This window comes from Ilyonectria robusta, assembly GCF_021365365.1.
Source record: "Ilyonectria robusta strain PMI_751 chromosome Unknown BGZ61scaffold_22, whole genome shotgun sequence".
Taxonomy (NCBI): Eukaryota; Fungi; Ascomycota; class Sordariomycetes; order Hypocreales; family Nectriaceae; genus Ilyonectria; species Ilyonectria robusta.
This window is the reverse complement of record NW_025764456.1, coordinates 859,674-880,607: the sequence shown is the minus strand read 5'-3', so window position 1 is coordinate 880,607 and position 20,934 is coordinate 859,674. Positions and strand designations below refer to the sequence as shown.

The 20,934-nt window shown below is 50.2% G+C and overlaps 6 protein-coding genes and 1 non-coding gene across 7 annotated transcripts; 4 read left to right on the top strand and 3 right to left on the bottom strand.

The window, feature by feature from the left end:
* Window positions 1-890: 890 nt before the first annotated feature.
* BGZ61DRAFT_482788 (uncharacterized protein) lies at window positions 891-1,739 on the top strand (the record flags this gene model as incomplete). The annotated part of the gene is made up of 1 exon (XM_046249424.1): window positions 891-1,739. The coding sequence occupies one exon, from the start codon at window positions 891-893 to the stop codon at window positions 1,737-1,739; it is 849 nt and encodes a 282-aa protein (XP_046099440.1).
* Window positions 1,740-3,116: 1,377 nt separating this feature from the next.
* BGZ61DRAFT_t180 lies at window positions 3,117-3,218 on the top strand. Its single transcript has one exon. It is a non-coding gene; the product is annotated as a tRNA-Leu (tRNA).
* A 596-nt stretch (window positions 3,219-3,814) lies between these two features.
* BGZ61DRAFT_317023 (uncharacterized protein) lies at window positions 3,815-4,956 on the bottom strand (the record flags this gene model as incomplete). The annotated part of the gene is made up of 2 exons (XM_046238885.1): window positions 3,815-4,160; window positions 4,235-4,956. Coding segments are annotated over 2 exons (1,068 nt in total), but the record flags the coding sequence as incomplete, so codon positions are not given.
* Window positions 4,957-5,333: 377 nt separating this feature from the next.
* Window positions 5,334-8,087, top strand: BGZ61DRAFT_537085 (uncharacterized protein; the record flags this gene model as incomplete). Its single annotated transcript, XM_046254486.1, has 5 exons — window positions 5,334-6,741; window positions 6,792-7,402; window positions 7,513-7,575; window positions 7,664-7,745; window positions 7,798-8,087. 5 exons carry the CDS (start codon window positions 5,334-5,336, stop codon window positions 8,085-8,087), a joined length of 2,454 nt encoding a protein of 817 aa, XP_046099438.1.
* A 1,600-nt stretch (window positions 8,088-9,687) lies between these two features.
* Window positions 9,688-10,659, top strand: BGZ61DRAFT_459350 (uncharacterized protein). Its single transcript, XM_046246897.1, has 4 exons — window positions 9,688-10,005; window positions 10,061-10,129; window positions 10,189-10,341; window positions 10,393-10,659. The coding sequence occupies exons 1-4, from the start codon at window positions 9,714-9,716 to the stop codon at window positions 10,551-10,553; spliced, it is 675 nt and encodes a 224-aa protein (XP_046099437.1). The 5' UTR covers window positions 9,688-9,713; the 3' UTR covers window positions 10,554-10,659.
* A 796-nt stretch (window positions 10,660-11,455) lies between these two features.
* Window positions 11,456-14,135, bottom strand: BGZ61DRAFT_428367 (heme peroxidase). Its single transcript, XM_046243748.1, has 5 exons — window positions 13,787-14,135; window positions 13,505-13,732; window positions 13,018-13,449; window positions 12,827-12,962; window positions 11,456-12,778 (listed from the first exon to the last, which is right to left on the bottom strand). The coding sequence occupies exons 1-5, from the start codon at window positions 14,070-14,072 to the stop codon at window positions 11,542-11,544; spliced, it is 2,319 nt and encodes a 772-aa protein (XP_046099436.1). The 5' UTR covers window positions 14,073-14,135; the 3' UTR covers window positions 11,456-11,541.
* A 3,443-nt stretch (window positions 14,136-17,578) lies between these two features.
* BGZ61DRAFT_459346 (uncharacterized protein) lies at window positions 17,579-20,708 on the bottom strand. Its single transcript, XM_046246896.1, has 8 exons — window positions 20,495-20,708; window positions 20,416-20,439; window positions 20,077-20,192; window positions 19,530-20,002; window positions 19,146-19,435; window positions 18,656-19,093; window positions 18,334-18,584; window positions 17,579-18,238 (listed from the first exon to the last, which is right to left on the bottom strand). The coding sequence occupies exons 1-8, from the start codon at window positions 20,567-20,569 to the stop codon at window positions 17,707-17,709; spliced, it is 2,199 nt and encodes a 732-aa protein (XP_046099435.1). The 5' UTR covers window positions 20,570-20,708; the 3' UTR covers window positions 17,579-17,706.
* Window positions 20,709-20,934: the final 226 nt, after the last annotated feature.

The following is a 20,934-nucleotide window of genomic DNA, read 5'->3' as shown; positions in this document are numbered from 1 at the left end:
CACTGATAAAGAGACAGAATTGACACCGAGTTGCGTCAATTCATCTTCGCCATCCTCCGGAAGCCGTGGAGAAAAGTCTGGGGAAATTCGCGGCTCTGATACCGATATTGCAGTGTTGACTCGACTGCAATCGTATTCTGAGACGTTTCAGTGCCGATGAACGACTGTGTTGATGATATGATAGAATCGACGCCAAGTTGCGCCAATTCCATGTTTCTACCCTCCGGATTCCGTTGGCTCACATCAGATTGGACTATCCAAGGGGCGATATATCTGGCATGTATAAAGTTCTCCAGTCGTCGACGTAAACTTTCTTTCCATGACTTTCTTTCAAGAGCAGTTGGGGCGGGTCACTCGGAATTATCGCCGGATCGATAGCAGGAGAATTGTGCGTAATTTCCTCATCCCCATAGCGAATTGATTGCATATTAAATTAGGCGAAACTAAGAACGATGAACACTGTCGTGCGTAATGATGTGGCTGACGGGATTCTGCAAAGGAGATAAGAGGTGGTCGAAATCTGGTGACAAAAAAAAGCGGAAGAAGAGAGGTAGTTACTACCTAGCATCAAACGCTGGGATTGATTACTGTCCATGAAATCTTCTAAAAAGAGGCGTCTGCTCCGCCTCACTCCGAAGTGTCATGCGTGGCGGTCAGCGAACGCACCACACGAGGCACCCAATGACATCAAATCGTTGTTATCATCACTTTCAAATGAAGCTTTACCCCGCTTAGGCATCAACAGAAACCCGAGGCATTTTTGCCTTGTGTGACACCAAGTCTAGAGTAAAGTGTCCGCGAACCATGGGGAAGCCTGGAGTGCATAAATGGAGGGATTGTGGCGATTTCGAACACAGCTGGCACGCTAGCTGACAAGACCAACAAAGACCATGCAAAACAGCGATGTCTTACAAGTTTTACAAATAATCTGGCCCGATATCCCTGAAGAAGATTTCCGGCAGGACGGCTACTCCAACTTCTTATCATTTGTCCGTCTGCAAATGAACTTCGGCCCACCATGGTCAAAAGCCTCGGGGGGTCAAATAGCCATGGCTGGGCATAACATTGTTTCCTTAATACGTGACCTTGCTCAAACAAACGATTTGCTATCCTCCAAAGATAGAGCCATCGATTGTGCCAGAAAGCTGGCCCCTTCTGAATCGCCATCAGTGGAGCCCGCTCTACTGTATGCATCTCTGGACCTCGCATTACGCATCATCTTTTCGTTAGATGTTCGAACAGCTCCACAAGAAAGCTACCGCTCGCCGACAGTTGCTCTTGCATCAGTCATAAAATGGGAACATGGGTCTAGTCTTGAAGAATCTATCAAATCACACTTTTTCAGTCGACAGCCTTTCACGACAAGTACAAGTACCGGCAGGATCGATGCTACGTTATCAATACCATATCTGTGCAGTACCAAGAGTTTTCGGGTGTTATGGACGTCTAATCTTGCTGACCACTTGATTATCAACTGGAAGTCGCGGATTATCATCGTTTATGAACATAAGATTGCTCTTTGGAATCATCTTCAAACTCCCAAGCGAACAATCATTCCCCACACAATACTTGAGGAAGCTATAGACACTTTCAACCTTATTTTCCCTTTGAATGATCCTCACAAAATCATTTCTGCGACAAAATGGCAAATCATTCTACGGGTTGGGCTACTGCGGCAGACCGAGGAGCTCTTGTTTGGATTTGGGGCATTTCCAACATTGGAAGCATCGAGTTGCTGACTTGGTAGAAATTATGAACGAAGAGCCTCGTGGTGTGAAGCAATTGGCTCTGGAAAGGAATGGCAAAAATCTTTTACCTTTCTTGACCTTTTGGGTCGCGATTGGGGTTGCTCTCCTAGCCTTCCTCAGCATTCCCTTTGCTATTGTTTCGATGTATTACTACAAGATACAGTACGAGCTGGCTCGTGATCTGGCTTGCCTAGACCCGAAAGCTCGACAGGCTTTACCACGATACTGCGCATAGTATGAAAGACATTAAACAATAAAATACTATACCTCTTTTCTGGTCAACAGTGATCTCATATACGCAACTGTTGTCTGCTTTTCAAGGTACTCTAAATCCGCAAGTATCCTTTTTTGCTAAAGTAGCACGGCTTCTGTCCTGTCGGTAATCTTAGGCAGTGAAAGGAAAGGCCCACCGTACCTGCAAACCATCACAGTGTAACTAACTCAACCTCACGTCCTTGCCACTTACCGGATGATAAATTCCAAGTATTTCCATCACCCAAATAAACGGTCAACACGATTTTTACACTAATCAAGTTCCCATTTCCTACACTACCAGTATCTTTAGCGCTCTTTTGCTTTTCAGGATGAGTATCCCTTAGCATGTTCAGTAGTTGTCGGTACATGTCTCAGTTGACTTCCAAGTTTTACAGGTACTGAATCATCAATGAAATCTTCAATTCCGCAATTCATCTTATTCTCGATCCAGTTTAGACCCTTTTCCATCACAATCCAATTTTCCATCTCGACAATCTCGCTCGCAGCCGGATCCTGATGCCTAACAGTCATGTCATTAGCTGGCTGGGTTCTATATTCCATATTATATTACATACGTCGCAGATATGATAATGGCAACTTGGTCTGATCATCGTGCATGATGTATGATGACCTGTTCCCATATTGAATAGATGTGTTGTCAAAACTAGTTCAAAAGGCGGATATTTTAATGACGGAGCTCAAGTTTCTTCGAGTTTCTTTGAAGTGTGATTCAACACACAAGAAAGAAGCGCAAGGGCGAAGATAGAACCAAGATACATACAAATATTCCCAGACATAGGACTGTCATAGAACGGTTTGGTCAAGGCGAAGTATACGATTGGATACCCGTCATATCAAGTGCCTGCCAATTTGCAAACGAGGCAAATCGGGGTTGATTTGGTATCAACAGTCAGTGCAGCCTCAATATCAGACTTGGGCCACGTCTATCCCGATATGCGAATATTTGAATGAGGCGAATCGAATAATTCGTATGAGCTCTTTACGCAGCCTTAACATTGGGATTAGGCCCTGCTCAGAGTCCTACTTACCACATAACAATAGTGATGAGCGAGCCAAAACACCAATCCACAAGCGGGTCCTTCGAGATCCAATGGTGAGATGGCCGAGTTGGTTATGGCGCCAGGTTAAGGTCAACCTTAACACCTCAATTTCCTGGTGGAGCAATCCTCCTGGGTTCGAATCCCAGTCTCATCATTTTTTGTCGTTTGGAGTGACTGCGCCGACGAATACAATTGCGCGAGTGTGTTGACTCTCTGTCTATCAATGTTGCAAATTTGATGACGAGTCTATTTGCTTTTTACACCCGTGACTGTACCTGTCTAGAGAGATCAGGCTCAATTTCACTGCACGGTGAACATGAAGCTCGGGGGGTTCAAGTAATAGTGCACATCTCGCTCACCACATACTCACTGCAATTTCGTGTTGAGCTACTCTAACAGTTACCACATTGCGGCGAAATAGAACGTTGGATTTAAATTAAACGAAAAGTATAATTTTACCGTGCGAGTTTTCACACATGCGAGGGTGAGCGTAGCCCTCTCCGTCACATACCTGACCTGGCTAGGTTCATATCATTCAAAAACAGATCCTGCGTAAAAACGTCACGTTTTGAAATAAGATTGAGCAAATTCGAGCTCACTACTTGATCGTGAGACACTAAAACTGCTGAACATTCGTTTCCTGCAACCACAGCTCGTTTTAATGTGCACATCAAATATGCCACCACTTGCAATTCATCCAGGATGCTTCCACGCCTCGTATGCGACCCAGGCTTGAAATATACCCACGGCAAGCCCAAATATGCCTAATAAAACAGCTATAATAACACCTATAAGTGTCGCCATCATCACGTGTCTTGCTTTACTTCTTTTGTCCATCCAAACTTCCAACCAACTTCGAGGTTTAGGGTTTTCAATTTCGTCAAATAGATCCATAAGCCGAGACCCCCAAAACCAGTAGCTTGTCTCGGATTCATTCTGTCGCTGATACGACGTAGTGCCAAAGCGCAAGCAATCGGGATCGAAAAGTTCTTTCGACACAAGCGACCGAAGTAACGACTGAGAATCCGAGTCCAAAGGGAAGAGAATACGCAGAGATTGTAGGGTTTCAAGAGCCAGTTGTCGTGGTATAATTCCCCTATAATTATGAGAGGCTGTTCATGCTCATGGAGTGCTTGACGTACTAACCTTGATGCGCTGCCCGCCGCCGACGGCCCTTCGAGAACCGACGATCTGAGGTGTTCTCGTAACACGCTAGTGAGGTGATAAATCTCCAATACCCCCGTTTTCTGATCTAATCTCAAGTGATCTCGCAGCTCTGTTGTTCCTTGGATCTTCAGACCAGCAATTCGTTTGAGCTTAATTGCTGATAACTCTGATTTTATGTCGATAGGCGATTCACACCCTCCATCCAGACTTGGATGCTCCCTGAATGGAAAGGTGGACGTCGTAAAGTCAGCCACGGATTGATCGCTTCTCCAGACACATGGTTCTCTTCCAGATTCCAAGAGACCTCCGCTCTGGTTTTCGACACAGCAACTGACCATGAGAAGGACCCTCAAAGCCAAGTTAAAGGCCCGATGTTGGTCGTCTAGCGAGGGGAGCTGTCCATTTCCATTGCTTCTGATAGCGAAGTACGATGTCGATAGTTCGTTTCGAGGAGCAGATGGCCGTTCCTGCAAAAGCTCAATGATTTGAAACAAGTCTTCATGGCTTCTCAACGCCCGTGGAGCATCAGGCATAAACGATTCTGGGACGTATGATCCTGCGACTTCTTCGTAATATCGGAAGAATGGCTCAAGTCGCAGAAGTCGGCGTTGTGGGCATTCTTGCCCTTCACATGGCTTGGCAGTAGAGCAGGTAGTACACGATGTCCAGCCCCAGAGAATCCGACACAAGGTCTGAAATCGAGCATCATTCACGCCATCAAGCGGACACAGAAAAGTGATCAAGTCGGCCATAACGTAAGGACATTCAAACATGAATGAAGAAAGCCAGATCACTTGGTTCCGTGTGATGGCTTTCCCCAGTACGCCTCGCTTATGGCGCAGCGCCATGCTGCCAAAACGAGGCATCCAATCATGTAACCAGCACTTCAGCAACCATCATCCATGGCATGTGATTAGCCATAAAAATGCACATCTTGAGGCTGTGTAGAAGGCAGTGTACCCCTCCACGCTCTGACTGGTTCCAACCCCGCTCCCGGTTTCAAGCTCAATGAGGCCTTTCGCTGTGCTGCTGTTCACAATCGCTTTCTGCCTCATTCTCAGCGTCGAGAAGTGGCATACAGATGCTTTCAAGAACCAGCACTATGACCGACGTTCAAATTGAGAGGGGCCACAGTTTGCCTCTCTCAAAACTCGACACTGTACCTGAGAGCTCCCTGGTAGCTGAACTGGGGCCAAGAACAGCCAAGGCCATCCAGGATCCCAACGATGAGGCAAAAGTGGCAATAACTCCTGGAGCTTGCAAAGAGACACACTCGACGATTGCCACTATTCCGAGGGCCACTCCGTTCCCACTGGAGAACGAGAAAGGCCTATTCGAGTTCAAGATGGACGTTGCCGCGACGAAACTGGCTCGGTTCAGAGAAATCGTCCCGGAAATCGAGCGGCTCCTTCTTAACTACCTCCAGTCTGCAAAACACTTCTTTGGGAGTTCTGTTCCTATCAAAGCTATAGCAATCCGATACTTGGTTATTGGGAAGGACGCCTCCGATGCCAGGGACTGCCTTGTCGTTTTCTGTTCCACAGCACAGTACAAACGTATCAAGCGTTTTTTCGATAATCACAAAGGCGCCAAAGCCTTGTGCGAGCCGCCCGATTTGTCGGCTCCATTATTCAGAGTCATCATCAGTCCCCGACCTCTCAATTTGACAGTTGGAGAGGAGCACAATCTGCCTCAACACAACTTAGCGGCGTCTTCAGACTCGGTGGATAAAATCTCCGACTCTGAACCCAATCGAGACAGGATCGTTAGCCCTTCGGCCATCGAAGTATATTGCTCTCTAGATCAGCTATCTCAAGAGACATTATGCGGGACTCCCATCCGATTTGTCAACGGATTGGGAGAGTCTCTACATGGAACCTTCGGCGGTATTATAAAAGTGGTCCAGAGTGACGGAGATTTCCAGTTATATGGACTGACAGCGAGCCATGGCCTTGTCGACTGGCAACCTTCTTCTGTGCCGCCTAACTCGGATCTTGCCATTGAAGTCCTGGATCTTGATGAAGAAACCCGCTGGCTTATCCAACTAGAACAGTCCGATGGAATGGGCGATGGAATGGGAGATGAAATATGTTCCGAGGGCGAAGACAATGAGCCTGAATATCAGCGCTCCCTGAGTGGCGTCGATGTTGACCGGGCATCGAATTCCGCGTGGTCATTCGTCGAGTCACAAAAGCTCGGTAACATTCTCCACATGCTTAAAGACTACACTGATTGGAAGGATCAATATCTTGACTGGGCTTTGTTTACATTGGATCCTACTTTCTATCGGCCAAACCTGTTCTTCTCGGAAACTCAAGCCCGGAAATTCCAATTGACGGCTGTCTCCGGGAAATCTCTGCCAAAAACAGGATACCGCCCCGTCGTCATCATGGGACAGCCCTCTCAAGACTGCAAGTCCGGCAGTCTTTCAACCATGCCCACGAGGGTTTTACTAGCCCCAGGAAAGGGATTCGTTGATGTCTATACTTTGAGTTTAGACACTGGCTCTGGTAAGGTTGCTGTGAGCCTACCTTACGCCTCATAGAGCTAATAAATGCAGTATCAAGCGGAGACTCTGGTTCGTGGGTAATCGACCCGGTCAGAGGAAAGATATACGGGCACATCATTGCCACTGATATGCTGGGCGAGGTGTACGTGATTCCTCTTGAAAGCATCTTCGAGGACATACGACGATACTACCAGGCAAATTCTGTCCAAATATCCTCTCTCTCTGACTTTGTAACCAAACGCAAATCCCTTGGTAATCAAGCCGAACATATGGCAGAGCGTTCTGATCTTACGTCTTCTCGCGTCAGTGGCCCCGAGGGTGTTCCTGAGTCTAGCCGTGAAGGTCAGGCAACTAAGCCATCATCGCCAATGCCGCAACCAGTGGTCCACCCGTCTAGCTCAAACACAAGTCGCGAACGCAGTGCACGTACCCCGGCCGACTTGGGTCTTGGTACATTAGAGGAGACGCAGGAGCTTACGAGCGGAAGAGGGAGCCGACGGGGAAGGAACATTTACCCCAGTGATGATGCCAGCCCTCAGCGTGGTGCCATCCGACAGAAAGAATATTTCGTGCCTCGAGATGGCATCGACCGCGAAGTCATTTCTGCTGACATCACTCTCTACCTAGGCGACGATGCACTAGTTCGTCCTGGTCACTATGAGGTATGATATGTTTATCATGGTGTTCTCTGTGCTTTGGAGCATGTCCGCCACTCAGACAATACCCCAAACTTGCTCACATTGGATTAAATGGCTGATTGGGCTCTCAATAGCACCCGCAAACCGGCCAAGTCGCCCTAGGTTACTATATCACCGCATACAAAAATCTGTCAACAGTATGTCCTATCCGCCTGCAAATGGAACTCGTTCTACACATTTTACGTGCGTGGGTTAGTACGGTTGGACTCTAACCGCACTTCACAGACCATGATCGAAGATCTCAAGGCAGACTCCGCAAGATGGGATAGCGAGAGACGAGCGCAGACTTCGCGCAATACCACTGGAGGTATTCATGCCTCGAGAAATGCCAGCGAGACACTCATCTAACTCACCTGTAGTACAATACCGCTACTCCGAGACGCACCAATTTCGTGAACACCACGGCCCTACCGAAGCTTCCTACCAGCAGGATCCCTATGCCGGTGACTCCGGCTTTGACGGCCCCAGATATCCAGGCACAGGCGCTCCCGGATACACTGGTACCGCTGGCTCAGCATACCCGCAACAGGCCCATGCCACCGCAAGTGGTGCGTATGGTAGCTTCCTACAGCCCGGCCGAAACGCCAACAGTTCAATACGACCAGGATATCCAGCCACCACTTCTCCCTTTCATCCTGCCTTCCAGTAATCAAATCAGATTCCTCCCCCAGCAGCTCAGATATATACTGGGATGCAGCCTGAGGACTCTTTCTATGGTCGCGGTGCGTATAATGCCGGCATGTCGCCCAGGTTTCGAACAGTATCTGATTCTTCATCGTCTACAGCAGTCCACTCTACAGCAACAGACTTATCCTGCCCAGCAGTAGCATGTTTATGGCTCTACATTTGATGCTGTGTATGGCAGCCATCCGCAACAGGTGTATGCATCCACAACCAATGATGAGTATGAGAGCCTTCCACAAGCTCGACTGTCTGCCACTACGGATATCTCATACGGCTCTACTGCTCAAGGAATCTATGTATTGGATCAAGTTTTGCGGCCTGTTGAGGACCCTTAGGTCGCTACGGGAATGACCATTACGTGGAGTTTGTTGGAACACGTTCCTGATACGATGTGTGATTATCCAGCCACTGGAAGGGCTTCCACCAGAGGGCGGCGAAGGTTCCTTGAGAAATTCGATTTTGGAGCTTCAATTTTTAGTCAATTTCTCTTAGTCTACTACTCCTCATATTTCCCTTCGTCTCCCTGAAACTGCGAGTTCCATGGCTCACTGTGTCATACTGTCACCCCTCAGGTTACTCAGCGCGCCATAGTTTCTGCTGCCAGGCAAAGTATTAGTTGGTGATTGCTGGTCAGGTAGGGCCGCCAAAAGTATCTACAAAGATCCGGAAATTGCACCGGCGAGAGCTGGGAGCCCGTATTCGCCTCACATGCAATCCCATCCCTACTACTCTGAGAAGGCTGTACTCCGAGGCATAAACATTCGAATATTTCTCTTTCCATGGTAGGTGTCTCTTCAAAGCGTCTGATGGCAAATCCGGTATTTGTCCATGGAGAGCTAAAGCAGGCGATCTGGTAGTCCTCTTCGCCGGCGGGAACGGCCCCTACTTGCCGCAACCAGTGAACGGGGAAATGAATCTAATCTCGAGAGGTATGAACTCACTGGTAAGCGTTAGAAGGGGTTATTTATAAGTATTCTAAGGCAGCTGAAGGCGAGAAGCAGACCGTTATTTTAGTATATTACATCACTGTGTCAGCACCCCTTTTTACATGGCTAGTTACTTTCGGCTTCGGTCTCGTCGATTTCTCCGTTGAACCTTTGAATCATGAAATCTGTCGTAACTACCTCGTATTCTTTTGTGGATAATTGTTTCATCATCCGCGCACACGCCAATGAAGTCGCTCGCGTGTTGGGGAAGAACAAGGGCGCCGGAACTCGGCTCATAAATATGCGACGCTGCAGCCCTGGCCCTCGTTTCGAAATAGCAACCCAGTGGAGCGCTTGTTCACTTGTTTTCCCACCAGAGAAGATCTACCTGCTACTATGCTCCATTGTTTCTCAGTCTCCCACTTTGGAACCTTTTGTGCCGATCCGCTTTTCCGGTTTTGCCAGGGCTCGCTGATCCTGGCAACTCAAGCATCATACCATAATTAAGGGGGACGTTTCGGGTGAATAGTCCACCAATCATGTCATCTACTGAGAGTCGGTGACCTGGAGTGGGCGTCTATAAGTTATAACTATGACAGCCCTACGATATTCTTGGCTCGGCAAGCTCTCTTTCTCAAGTGTCAATCAGTTTTAAATCGTTCACAATGCCTTCCTCTAACCAGATCCTCTCTGCGCTGGCCGCAGTCGCCATCACCTCTGCCAACGCGGCCATGGGCCCTGCGTTCAGCACCGGTCCCGTCGCCGACAACTCCTTCATCCGCGAGTCGACTTCCACTCTCGTCCTACCCAATGTTCCCAGCGGCGGCTCTACCGATGGTATCACTTCCCTCTGGGTTGGCATGGGCACGTCAAACGGTGACTTGATCCAGTCGATTGCCGACAACTGGCAATCCTCTTCCTGGGAGATCTACGCCTACACCCTCCTGAAGACTGGAGGTAAATTTGTTCTTTGATTGAAGTCTGAGCACTAGATGCTAACGTCACTCTTTAGACAACTCCCAAATGCCTGTTCAGGGCCCGTCTGGCGCTGCTGGTGAGGGTGACAAGATTACTATGCACTGTAAGTACTAACACCCTTCCCTCTGGGAACGAGGGACAAAAGCTCATTGCAATCTACAGACAAGTTCGATGACGCCACTGGTAACTACACTCAGACCGTCTCGATCAACGGCAACACTGTTTCCACTCTCTCTACCAGCGACGGTCATGCTCAGGGTTGGGGTTCCGCCGTTGAGTGCGCAGAGGATAACTGCGGCACCGTCGGCGCCCACTGTAAGTCTTTCCTTGTTTGTGTACGTGGCAATTGGAACTAACGGTGATTAGCCTGGATTGACACGAAGATCATCATGGATGTCGCTGACCCCAACTATATCAACACTCTTGGCAAGGCCGAAGGTGTCACCGGCGACATGTCTACCAACGATGGTGGAAAGACCTGGACTGTCACCACTATTAACATCCCCGAGTTCAGCTTCGCTTCTTAAGTACTGAGAGTCTGACTTGAGTGTAAATATTTATCTAGCTGGGCACTAGATTGTGCCTTTTTACTTCTGTATGTAGCCTTTGAGCTGAGATTCTCGGCAAAATGACCAATTCAACCACGATATGGCATCTTGAACTCTTAATTTGGCCAAGCTGCTCTAACTACCTGCACTTGCTACTTTAGCAGCAGAAAGGGACAGGAACAACACCCAACCCATAAACTTACACTAAGGGAGCTGCACAGAAGATCGTCACACAGGCGTCTTGGCCGGCCAGCCTGAAGCTGTACCAGATTACACATATAGGGTCGGATAGATCTGAGGCTTATATCTCCTGATAGAGAAGTATCTAATGAGATAGAATGTCGGGTCCGTTGCAGCAAAATCCATTGAGAAGACATCAATAGTGCCCGCGGCAGCCCGGTACCCAAGGTAAAAGAGAGTAGTCGGACGAGAACTATAGAGACGGGCAAAAAGAAACTCAAACAAACCTCTCGAAAATAAAAAGAGAAAATTAATAGGCTATCTAGTCGCCTCGAGACCTTCCGGTCTCTCTGACTATCAGAAGGAATCTCTGAATAGTTGAAAACCAATGTCCTATCCTCTGCACGACTCCGGCCGTCCTTTTTAACTTTGTCTATACCACCCTAGAGACAGCCCTGCTAGCGACCAGTTAGCCCAAGTGTTCCAAATCGCCTGTCACACTACTTTCCGAGGACTTCGTCCATATGTAGTATGGCCCTGGGCAGAAATACGAGAGACTTGCTGATTAGGACATAGTAAGAAGGGCTAGGAAAAAATGCTACCAATTACATTGAGTATGCAGTGGCTCACCACGAGACCACCTTCAGCTTAGTTCGGAGCTGGATTAGTTTAGCAATGCAATCACGATGGAAATTGTTAAGCGCAACTGTAAGAACGTGAAATATGCTATAGGTTTACAATATATACATGAATAATCTAGAATATCCTGACAAATGTAGAATATCCTTTAAGCCTTGACATCAAAGCGATCCAAGTTCATAACCTTAACCCAAGTAGTGATGAAGTCCTTGACGAAAGTCTCCTTGGCATCCTCGCTGCCATAGACCTCAGAGATAGCACGCAGCTCGGCATGGGATCCAAAGACCAGATCGGCGCGCGTGGCGGTCCACTTGGTAGCCTTTGTAGTGCGGTCAATGCCCTTCCAGAGCTCGTCAGAGCCATCCTTCTTTTCCCAGGTGTACTGGCTTGAAAGCAAGTTCACGAAGAAGTCGTTCGTCAGCTGGCCCTTCTTCTCGGTGAAGATACCGAGCGATGAGCCGTCGTAGTTGGCGCCCAGAGCACGGAGGCCACCAACTATGACTGTCAGCTCAGGAGGGGTGAGGGTGAGGAGAGCAGCCTTGTCGACCAGGATCTCCTCGGTGCGGGCTCGGGTAGTTCCCTTGCCGTAGTTGCGGAATCCATCGGCCACGGGCTGGAGGTAGTTAAAGGCTCGGATGTCGGTCTGGTTCTGGGTGGCATCGACGCGGCCAGGAGTGAAGGGGACGGGAATAGAGAAGCCGGCCTTGCGGGCACCCAGCTCAACAGCCGCGGAACCTCCAAGGACGATGAGATCGGCCAGGGACACCTTCTTGGAGCCCTTGTTGAACTTGGTCTGGATCTTCTTCAGCGCAGCCAGGACCTTCTTAAGCTGGGGAGGGTTGTTGGCCTCCCAGCTGACCTGCGGCTCAAGGGCAATGCGAGCTCCGTTGGCACCGCCGCGCTTGTCGGAGTGGCGGAAGGTGGAAGCGGCGTTCCAAGCGGTAGAAACCAGCACCGAAATGCTCAGGTCGGAAGAAGAAAGAATCTGAGCCTTCAAGCTGGAAATGTCGGCATCGCTAAGGACAGCACCCTGTCCCTTGGGGAGGGGATCCTGCCACGGGAAGTTCTCGGCCGGGATATCGGGACCAAGGTAACGAGTCTTGGGGCCGAGGTCACGGTGCAGGAGCTTGAACCAGGCCTTGGCGAAGGCATCGACGAGCTCTTGGGGGTGGTCGACCCAGCGCTTGCAGATCTTCTCGTAGATGGGGTCATGGATCAGAGCGAGATCACTGGTGAGCATGGTGGCGTGGCGGAACTTGGTCTTGTCGAACGGGTCGGGGTAGTCGAGGGTGCCGTTCAAGGCCTCCCACTGGTGAGCGCCAGCAGGGCTCTCGACAAGGGTCCAGTTGTTCTTGATGAGACTGTTGAGGTAGTCGTTGCTCCACCTGGAAATAATTAGCATAGTTGACGATTGAGTGTACGAAGTGCCCTACTTGGTAGGGGTCTTGGTCCAGATGACTTCAAGGCCGCTAGTCGACGTGTCGGGGCCGTTTCCGTTGTTAACGCTGTTGTGCCATCCGAGACCCATCATTCCCAGGTCGGCGGCTTCGGGCTCAGATCCGATGTTGGCTGTAAACAGGTCAGTGAAGCTCTCACACAATTGTTCGGAATCGACGATACTTACAGGACTTGACAGCGCCGTGAGTCTTGCCAAAAGCGTGTCCACCAGCAATCAAAGCAACAGTCTCCTCGTCATTCATGCCCATGCGGTCGAAAGCAACACGGATGTCGCCAGCCGAGGCCTTAGGGTCGGAGCTGCCATCGGGACCCTCGGGGTTCACGTAGATGAGACCCATGTGGGTTGCTCCGAGGGGCTTCTCAAGATCCTCGGCGCGCTCGTAGATGTCGGTGCTGCCGTTGTAGCGAACGTCATTGCCCTTGGGGACAAAGGTAGCCTCGGCACCCCAGTAGACAGACTCATCGGACTGCCAGGTGTCAGGGCGACCGGCAGCAAAGCCGATGGGGGTGAAATCCATGGACTCCAGGGCGACGTTGCCGGTGAGGAGGATGAGATCGGCCCATGAGATCTTGTTTCCGTACTTTTGCTTAATCGGCCCTATAACTCGGTATTAGTATCACTGGCATGCATTCAAAAACACCGTGGTACTTACAGAGCAGACGGCGAGCCTTGTCCAGGTTCTGATTGTCGGGCCAGCTGTTGAGCGGCGCAAATCGCTGTTGACCCATTCCACCGCCACCGCGGCCGTCGATCGCACGGTAGGTACCGGCGCTGTGCCAGGCCATACGGACGAACAAGCCGCCGTAGTGGCCGAAGTCAGCAGGCCACCAGTCCTGTGAATCAGTCATCAACGCGTGCAGATCCTTCTTGAGGGCGTCATCTATTCGACGTCCAGTCAGCAATTACACTGGCTGTGGGGACAGTGGGGACTCACAATCCAGAGACTCGAAAGCCGCCGTGTAGTCGAAGTTGCCGCCCAAGGGGTTGACCTGGGGCGAGAACTGGCGCAAGACATCGAGCTTCAGCTGGCATGGCCACCAGTCCTTGCTCCGGGTACCGCCACCAGCAGCGTTGCTAACGGTTGCGCAGCGGCCAAAGTCTTGAGGGATCTCCCTCTGGGTAGGGATGGTGTCCCGTTTGGCGAAGGGACAGGTTTGGGCGCTAACCAGGGACACAAGTCCCGGGGCTAACAAAAGCCACGCTGCCAAGTCCGCGTGCATGTTGAAACAAATCCGAGAGAGCTGATAGGTGAGAGAGAAGACGGAGATGCTCGAGGTAGTGTCCCGTAATTGTGCTCCAAACGGGATACAATTGCGATACTTATATGGGCTTTCGAGTTGCGATTTTCGTCCCTGCAGTAGTCTTATCCGCTGGCCCGCAATGTCTCACTCCGCCCAATGGGTATTCAAGGTTAGATGACAATGTATCATCAGCACTGCCGAGGGTGTCGCGTCTATACGTCTGCCAAGGTGATTGAGCCGGGATGTGCCTTCGGCAGAGGGTCTCGGGGCCGACAACGGGCCCATCAGAAGCGGCCGAATTATGGGTATGTCCGATACGAGGCATCCTGGTAACGGCAATGATTCCTCATGGCGAAAAGATTGGCCATTTGTCAGCGCTTGCGAGTTTATTCCTCTTGGCAATGTGTGCTGTGCTGTGCTGTGATGTGACGGCCAATGGCCCGGCCTGCATTACTCAAATCTCCGCTGTGTGTATCCCCGGATTCACAGTCAAGGAGTACCGGGTATGTGCCGCTCGTCAAGGATTGAGGCCCACATGCTACGTCAAACAAGGAAAGTGGCTGAAAGCTGAACCAGGGTGATCCATACAATGTCATGGACTTATGCAGCTGAGTCTCACGTTGATTTAACGGAGGTATGAGTAAGACCAGCGCAGTCGGCCGCTCGTCACCGCATTTCAATGCAGGCCTCATTCGTTGGACTAAAAAAAGGTTCAAGTTGCAATCACAGTCACCAATCCCCAAAAAGGCAATGGTAATCAGAATTACCGTCTTCGTCTTCGTCTTCGTCTTCCTCCTCCTCCCCCTCTTCGGCACTGACGGGTGATCACCACAGCCTCCCTCTGCAACTGCGCTAGAAGCGAATCAGCCGGACATTAAGGTCGGCCGGGCGCCCGCTAAACCAAATATAGGAGCTCCTTGCGCATAAGCTTCGGCAGTGCAAGGAAAAGCGAACTCAACGTGCGACATTTGTCGATGCGACAAACTCAATTAAGATAGAGCTCCAATTAACCGGACAAGGGGCCCGATCGAGAAGGCCAATATTGCTTTAGGCATGTGAGAAAGCCCTGGCAATGTGGAAAACCCTTGGCAATGTGGGAAAGCCCTGGCAATTGGAACCTGCTGGGGAGTGATTCGTCACCTACCAATCAACATGCGATGGTGTTTCCGGCCCTCCCGCGTAAATGCCCCTGTCCTCGCTTGTCTCGATTGGGATCTCGGCATCGCCTGGTTTAGTCTTTATTATGAGATGAGGGCCAGACGAAGCGACCCAGCTACGGACAAGCGAACCGGGAGAAAGCAGGGAAAGCTTAAACAAATCAATTAATCCCTATTGGCCACTACGTACTCTGTTCAGCCGCCTGCCTTATGGGAAACAAGGAACTCCGCCATGGCCTAGGCCTTACCGAGCCTACGATCCGTGCCCGTTTCCATTCACAGCATTAAGATTCAACCTAGCCAACTCGTGATTGGAGGTTAAATAACCGTGAAACACACCATTTGATTGCATCCTGCGAACGCATCAGGGCTGAGCAGCTTAAAAAAACCTTAACGCTTCGCTTTCGTGCAATGGGACCACATCTCGGATCATGGCATCTCCCACGTGGCTCTCTCTTGCTCTTGGTCAGCAAAACACATAGTCGTCCAGGCCATAAAATATCCCACCGGTCCATCCCACCGATCGATTCCGCCGGTGACAAACTGCCGGGACAGAATACCGACGGGCTGGAACTCGGCTTTTCCGCGCGGGATTTCGGTATTCTTTCGGACTCTTCCCCTCAGTCCCCTCCGTCTCCTCAGTCAACAGCTCGCCGAGGCTGTGGTTCATCCACCCGAGAGTCTGGAACCGTCTATTCACGCGGGGTTCTTGAATATGAAGAGTCGCATCGGGTGCCGTTTTGCCGAGAACGCCGACGTGTCCATTGGTGCTCCTACATACTTGCAGCGAGCTTCTTCTATGAGCATCTGGCAATGCACTCGCTAAATAAACTCTCCTATGTAGAGATTTTAAAAGACTTGACAACAATCCAGCTGCATGGTAGCAGAAATCTTCAAGTCCTGCCTTATGCCACCTATCATGGTCGAGTAATCCAGCTCAATAGTTACCGTGGAATTAGGCCATTCATTAACGAATGCAATGCAGTACCAGTCACCCTCTGGTCTATCAACAATGGCACCTTAATATGGACTGCTTGCACCAGGAACAGGGTTTCCGTGGTTCTTGAGGACGCGGTGCCACTGGCTATACGGTCCAGACGGACCACCGCTAGACTTGAGGATTATTTGGTCTTGACCAACCCCCAGAGTTGTAGGCCAGATGTAGTATGTGCCATTGATTTTGTAGGAGCGAGCCCCTTCGATGTGTCGAGCTCCAGAATTGTGTGAAAGACAGTCTCGACTTTCTTGTGTTGCAAGTCGTCTGTCAGTTCCGCAAACCAGATTTGACATCCTTTCCATCTGGAACCCAGCCGTCATATGCGACACCAGACGCTGAATATCTGACGCAGAAGATGTACATTTTCCCCGTACCCTGGATACATCCAATCCAATACAAAATCCCGGATTGTTCGTGGTACCTCAAAGAGGAAGCATAGATTCTGACTGTACGCACTGCTACCCTGTAGGCTAAATATGGGATCAAAATCGAGTAAGGGGACCGAGTGAGACAGGTATTCCCAGTTCACAATGTCATGATCTCAGAATTGGTACTGCTGGAGAGAAGTGCATGTTTGGTGTTGAATAGTAATAGGTGTCGCGGACACGGATCAGATCCGCGTCCACAAGATCTTGCCATAAAATCAGCTGTGAAGAGTCTTCAGCCGGGGCGGCTCCGAAAAGTGTCAGGGGTGTTGGCAGCAAGAAGGCAGAATAAAAGTCCATGATGAGAACATTCCCTTAATTGATGCTCAGTGAGTTGGAACTATTTTCTCACATCAGACTAATCCCACGGGTTCTCTGGCTTTTTAGTACTTCAAATCCAGTCTGTATGCCTCAACTTGAGCCACCGGCTTCTGGACACGTACTATGCTGGATTTGATATTAGAGTCATCGAGGAGAACCTCGCATACATTCCGTTACTAGCATAGATGCAAGCTGTCTACCAAATCCTCATCTTTCTGATTTGTACTGTAACTATCTCCTATAGGGTAATGACAGAGTTGTCTACTCTCGATACCGATGTTGAAGAAAGCTCCGGTGGGGTATTCTAATTGTTGCGCGATCGAGTTCGCTAGCTACAATTCTTGCCCTGGTTTCAGGCTGAACCCAGTCTGGCTCATCCCCCGCATTCTTATTAGCCGAGGGAACATCCTTGCCAGTCTAAAGTCGGCCTGTATACCCTCAACCTGAGTACAATCTCCACATGTGGCTTGTTGAAGGCCGAGGTACACATACCACAATCCATACAGTCTCACTACGGGTATCCACACTCTTGGCAGTGTGGATTGTGGTTTAACAGGGCGTAATCTGAATGATTGATCGTGGGACGCCATGATAACCTTTCAATTCAGTTGTTCCATTTTTGGACCGGAAATTTTGAAGAAATCGGCCTCCCCAATCTCGCAATTGGTACAGAAAGCTCTTCCAAGTGAGGTGACTCGTTTATATTCTCTATGTTATCCACCCTGAACCCCACTGCTTCCTTGATTCTCGTGAGGGGAAGTAAAACTTGTTTGCTCAATAAATTCCATCACCTGGTCGCTGTTGTTGAACCAGTCTTCCAACTCTGCTGGGTTACTCATCCATATCGGGTTAACTCCTTGGCCCTCCATGCCACCCATGACATCGGCACCAGTAGCATACCTAGCTACCTCGTTACGGCCTAGGCATAATCCAGTCGCCTCCTGTTGTGCGTGGTTAAGGCCTACGTGGGTGAAGCCGAGCGCGTTCAGGCAGGTATTTAGCTCAGCTCCAGCATTCGGTTGGTCCACCGGTGGGGTCGAATCGCGAAACTCGATATAGCGAAGCGCCACACGGTAAAGCGCTTTGAATAGGCGATACATGTTGGCGGCGGCGTCTGGGACTGGTGGGCCAGTGTCTATCGAGGCGACGAAGCTCTGGAGGCGGGAGAGATCGATCTCATCCCGTGTCTCGATGACTTGACAGAAAACCACAATAAAGGGAATAAATGGGGCGTAAAGTAACGTCCTGTGAGAATTAGAAACATCGAAGAACCCAAGGGTGGTATTCCCTGCTCGAGATAATAAAAGAGGCACCCCTAGATCGGCCACATCGCCACTTACCACTGTACATATGCACGATAGTACATGGAATGATTATGTTCGAGAAACCTCATACAATCTTGATGGCGCTCGAGTGTTGCTCTCGCAGCTTCGATGCACTCTGGGACGAATGTCGTGGGCTTTTCCAAAGGAGAGAGGCTTGAACGATATACAAGCGTGAGGAGCGAGAGGCGGAAAATGTCATCCGTGATGAATATGAACTTCGACATTGGCTTCCCAATCTTGTCGATCATTTCATTGACCAGTTTTCTCTACCTCGACAGTCAGCTTACGAACCTCGAGATAAAATTTGAGCGTTGACAGCGCAACGGGAATTACTCACACCCATTCCGTGTTGCTTTCTCCTAATCTCGTTCAAGTCATTCGCGAGGGCCTGCACTGAAGACTGCCGCACCTGCGCCGGCTGGACAAGAGAATTAGGACTGTATAGAAGCTCGTAGATACTCCCTTGGCATCTAGCAGTCATAATCCACAGGGAAATATTCGGTGACAGTGGATTGGGATAAAAGTCCTCCATGTCGGGCATAGACACAGTCACATCCCAATCTGGAATCGTTGAGGCCCGCCCTAGGCGGAGCGACAAGCTCTTTTCGACCATGTACACATTCCAGAAGAGAAATCTTTTACGCTGGATAGTCTTGGTATCGTCATTCTTCATCGACAAAGCCTGGTGATACCCCAGCGTCTGACACAGTTCAGCTGCCTTGGATATCAGAGTCCAGCAGAGCAAGGGTTTTGAAATGTCAATAGCGTGAAAGGCCTAGGCAATTCGTCAGCCATTTTAAGCTCTGGTAAAACTGAGGCATCCATACACCTAAAAGAAGCGCGCCAATCATACGAGAAGTGGCAGGGAGGTGCAAAGGCAAATTTGCAAGAGCCGTCTCTAGATTAGAACGACACATTTGGAGATAGGGGAGCATTTCATCCTCCTTTTCTGGAGTGCGAGACACGTAGTCCGAGAATAGGTTCAGAAGACCGGCATTCGCTGTAATAAAGTCGGCTTGGGAATAGTTTTCGGAAAAGTAAACGTGGAGGCAGAGCTCTGAGAAATTCTCCAAGGGGGAGAACTCGTGGATCATGGCGACCATCTCTGTGGGTACGGCTGAGAACCAAGAAGATCATGTAAGCTTAAACGACGACCGAGAGCGGCAATTGACAGGAAACCAGGGCTGAGGATTTTTGAGTGGGGGAATCACCTTTTGCGGCGCGTATCAAAGCCACGGTCATTTGGATGGGCGGTAATTCATTGCCCCGGAAAGAGACACATGGAATTGGGTGGGCATCGGGATACGACATGCTAGTTGCGCCGTTGTGTTGCTTTAGAGAATCGACAACATGGTGCAGAGAGGCCAAGGTATGCTGCATCTCAAGGCTCGCGGAGTCTTGTATGGAGTCGTTCCGAAAGGCGTTTTGGAGGAACTCATTCGCGAAGGCGGAGTGGGCTGCTAGGGACGACTCTCCCTCGACAGCGGGACTGTCGGAAGCTACCATGATTACATGGCCAAGGTGGGCGGACGTCGATGTCGGTATGCAGGGCGTAGGAGAATCTGCCGGGCTCTCTTTGAACAGCGTTGGTTGAGCACCCAGAGTTGGAAAGTTCATCTGCAGGTCTTGAAGGAGTTGGGTGACTCCTTCGAGCCGACGATCAATGGCATCGATCTTTTTCTCACTACGGAGCGGCAAAGCAGTCAGGGTCGGTTCTCATGGTCGAATTCTTTGGATCTGGCTGGGATGAAGACTCACTATTGGGCGGACAGGAGGATCCTCGTGCGCTTCTCTTTGGGACCGGTGTTGGTGTGGCGGCAGGGGATTTTGGCGCCGAGACAGTAGGAACACGGGGAGTTTCTGTCACAGCGGATCTACAGTGTTTGTATGAGCCATGCCAGAGCGGCCAAATAGATGGGTTTGCAAATAAACAAGCGAGCGTGCAGCTATAATGGACCGACCAGACTGTCAACACATGCGTCCATCCACCTCTACATCCATCGCGAATGAATGCAAAGAGCTACAGCACCCACAAGGCGGAACTGCAAAGCCCGACAGGGGTGTCTCTCTGGCCCAGGAAAGTCCTTCAACACGTACCTTTCGGCCGCGACAAGCGTCACACTGCAGGCATGTAAGCGAGAGAGATGAGATTCCGGGGCCATAACCCAGCACTCACAGCTCGGCGGATTCCAAACGCCGGCGGCTCGTTCAACTGCGAGTCGGAACCCTCGTCTCGAGAGTCGTGGGCCATGCGGCGCAATACCGGCTGCAGCGGGTGAAGCAACGTCGACTGCGGGCGGCCAAGGAAAAGTCCAACGCGGAAGGCGTCCGGTGGTTAAGAAGAACAACTCTGGATAAAAATGTCGTGCTATTTCTCGCGCCCAGGCTTGGCCATTACGTCAGGGGATGTGTTTGACTCGCCGCGACTCCACGCGGAACACGCGGATCCCGCGCACGCGAACCGCTCCACGGGGCATTTCATGGCGAGAGTGGATCCGGCGAACACTGCGTCTCTGATCGAGTCAGTGCGCAGAGAGCCAAGCCATGACGAAAATCAGTATAAATTTATTAATAGCCATGTTCGTATTCAGGCGTCTATTTATAGCTACTCTCATC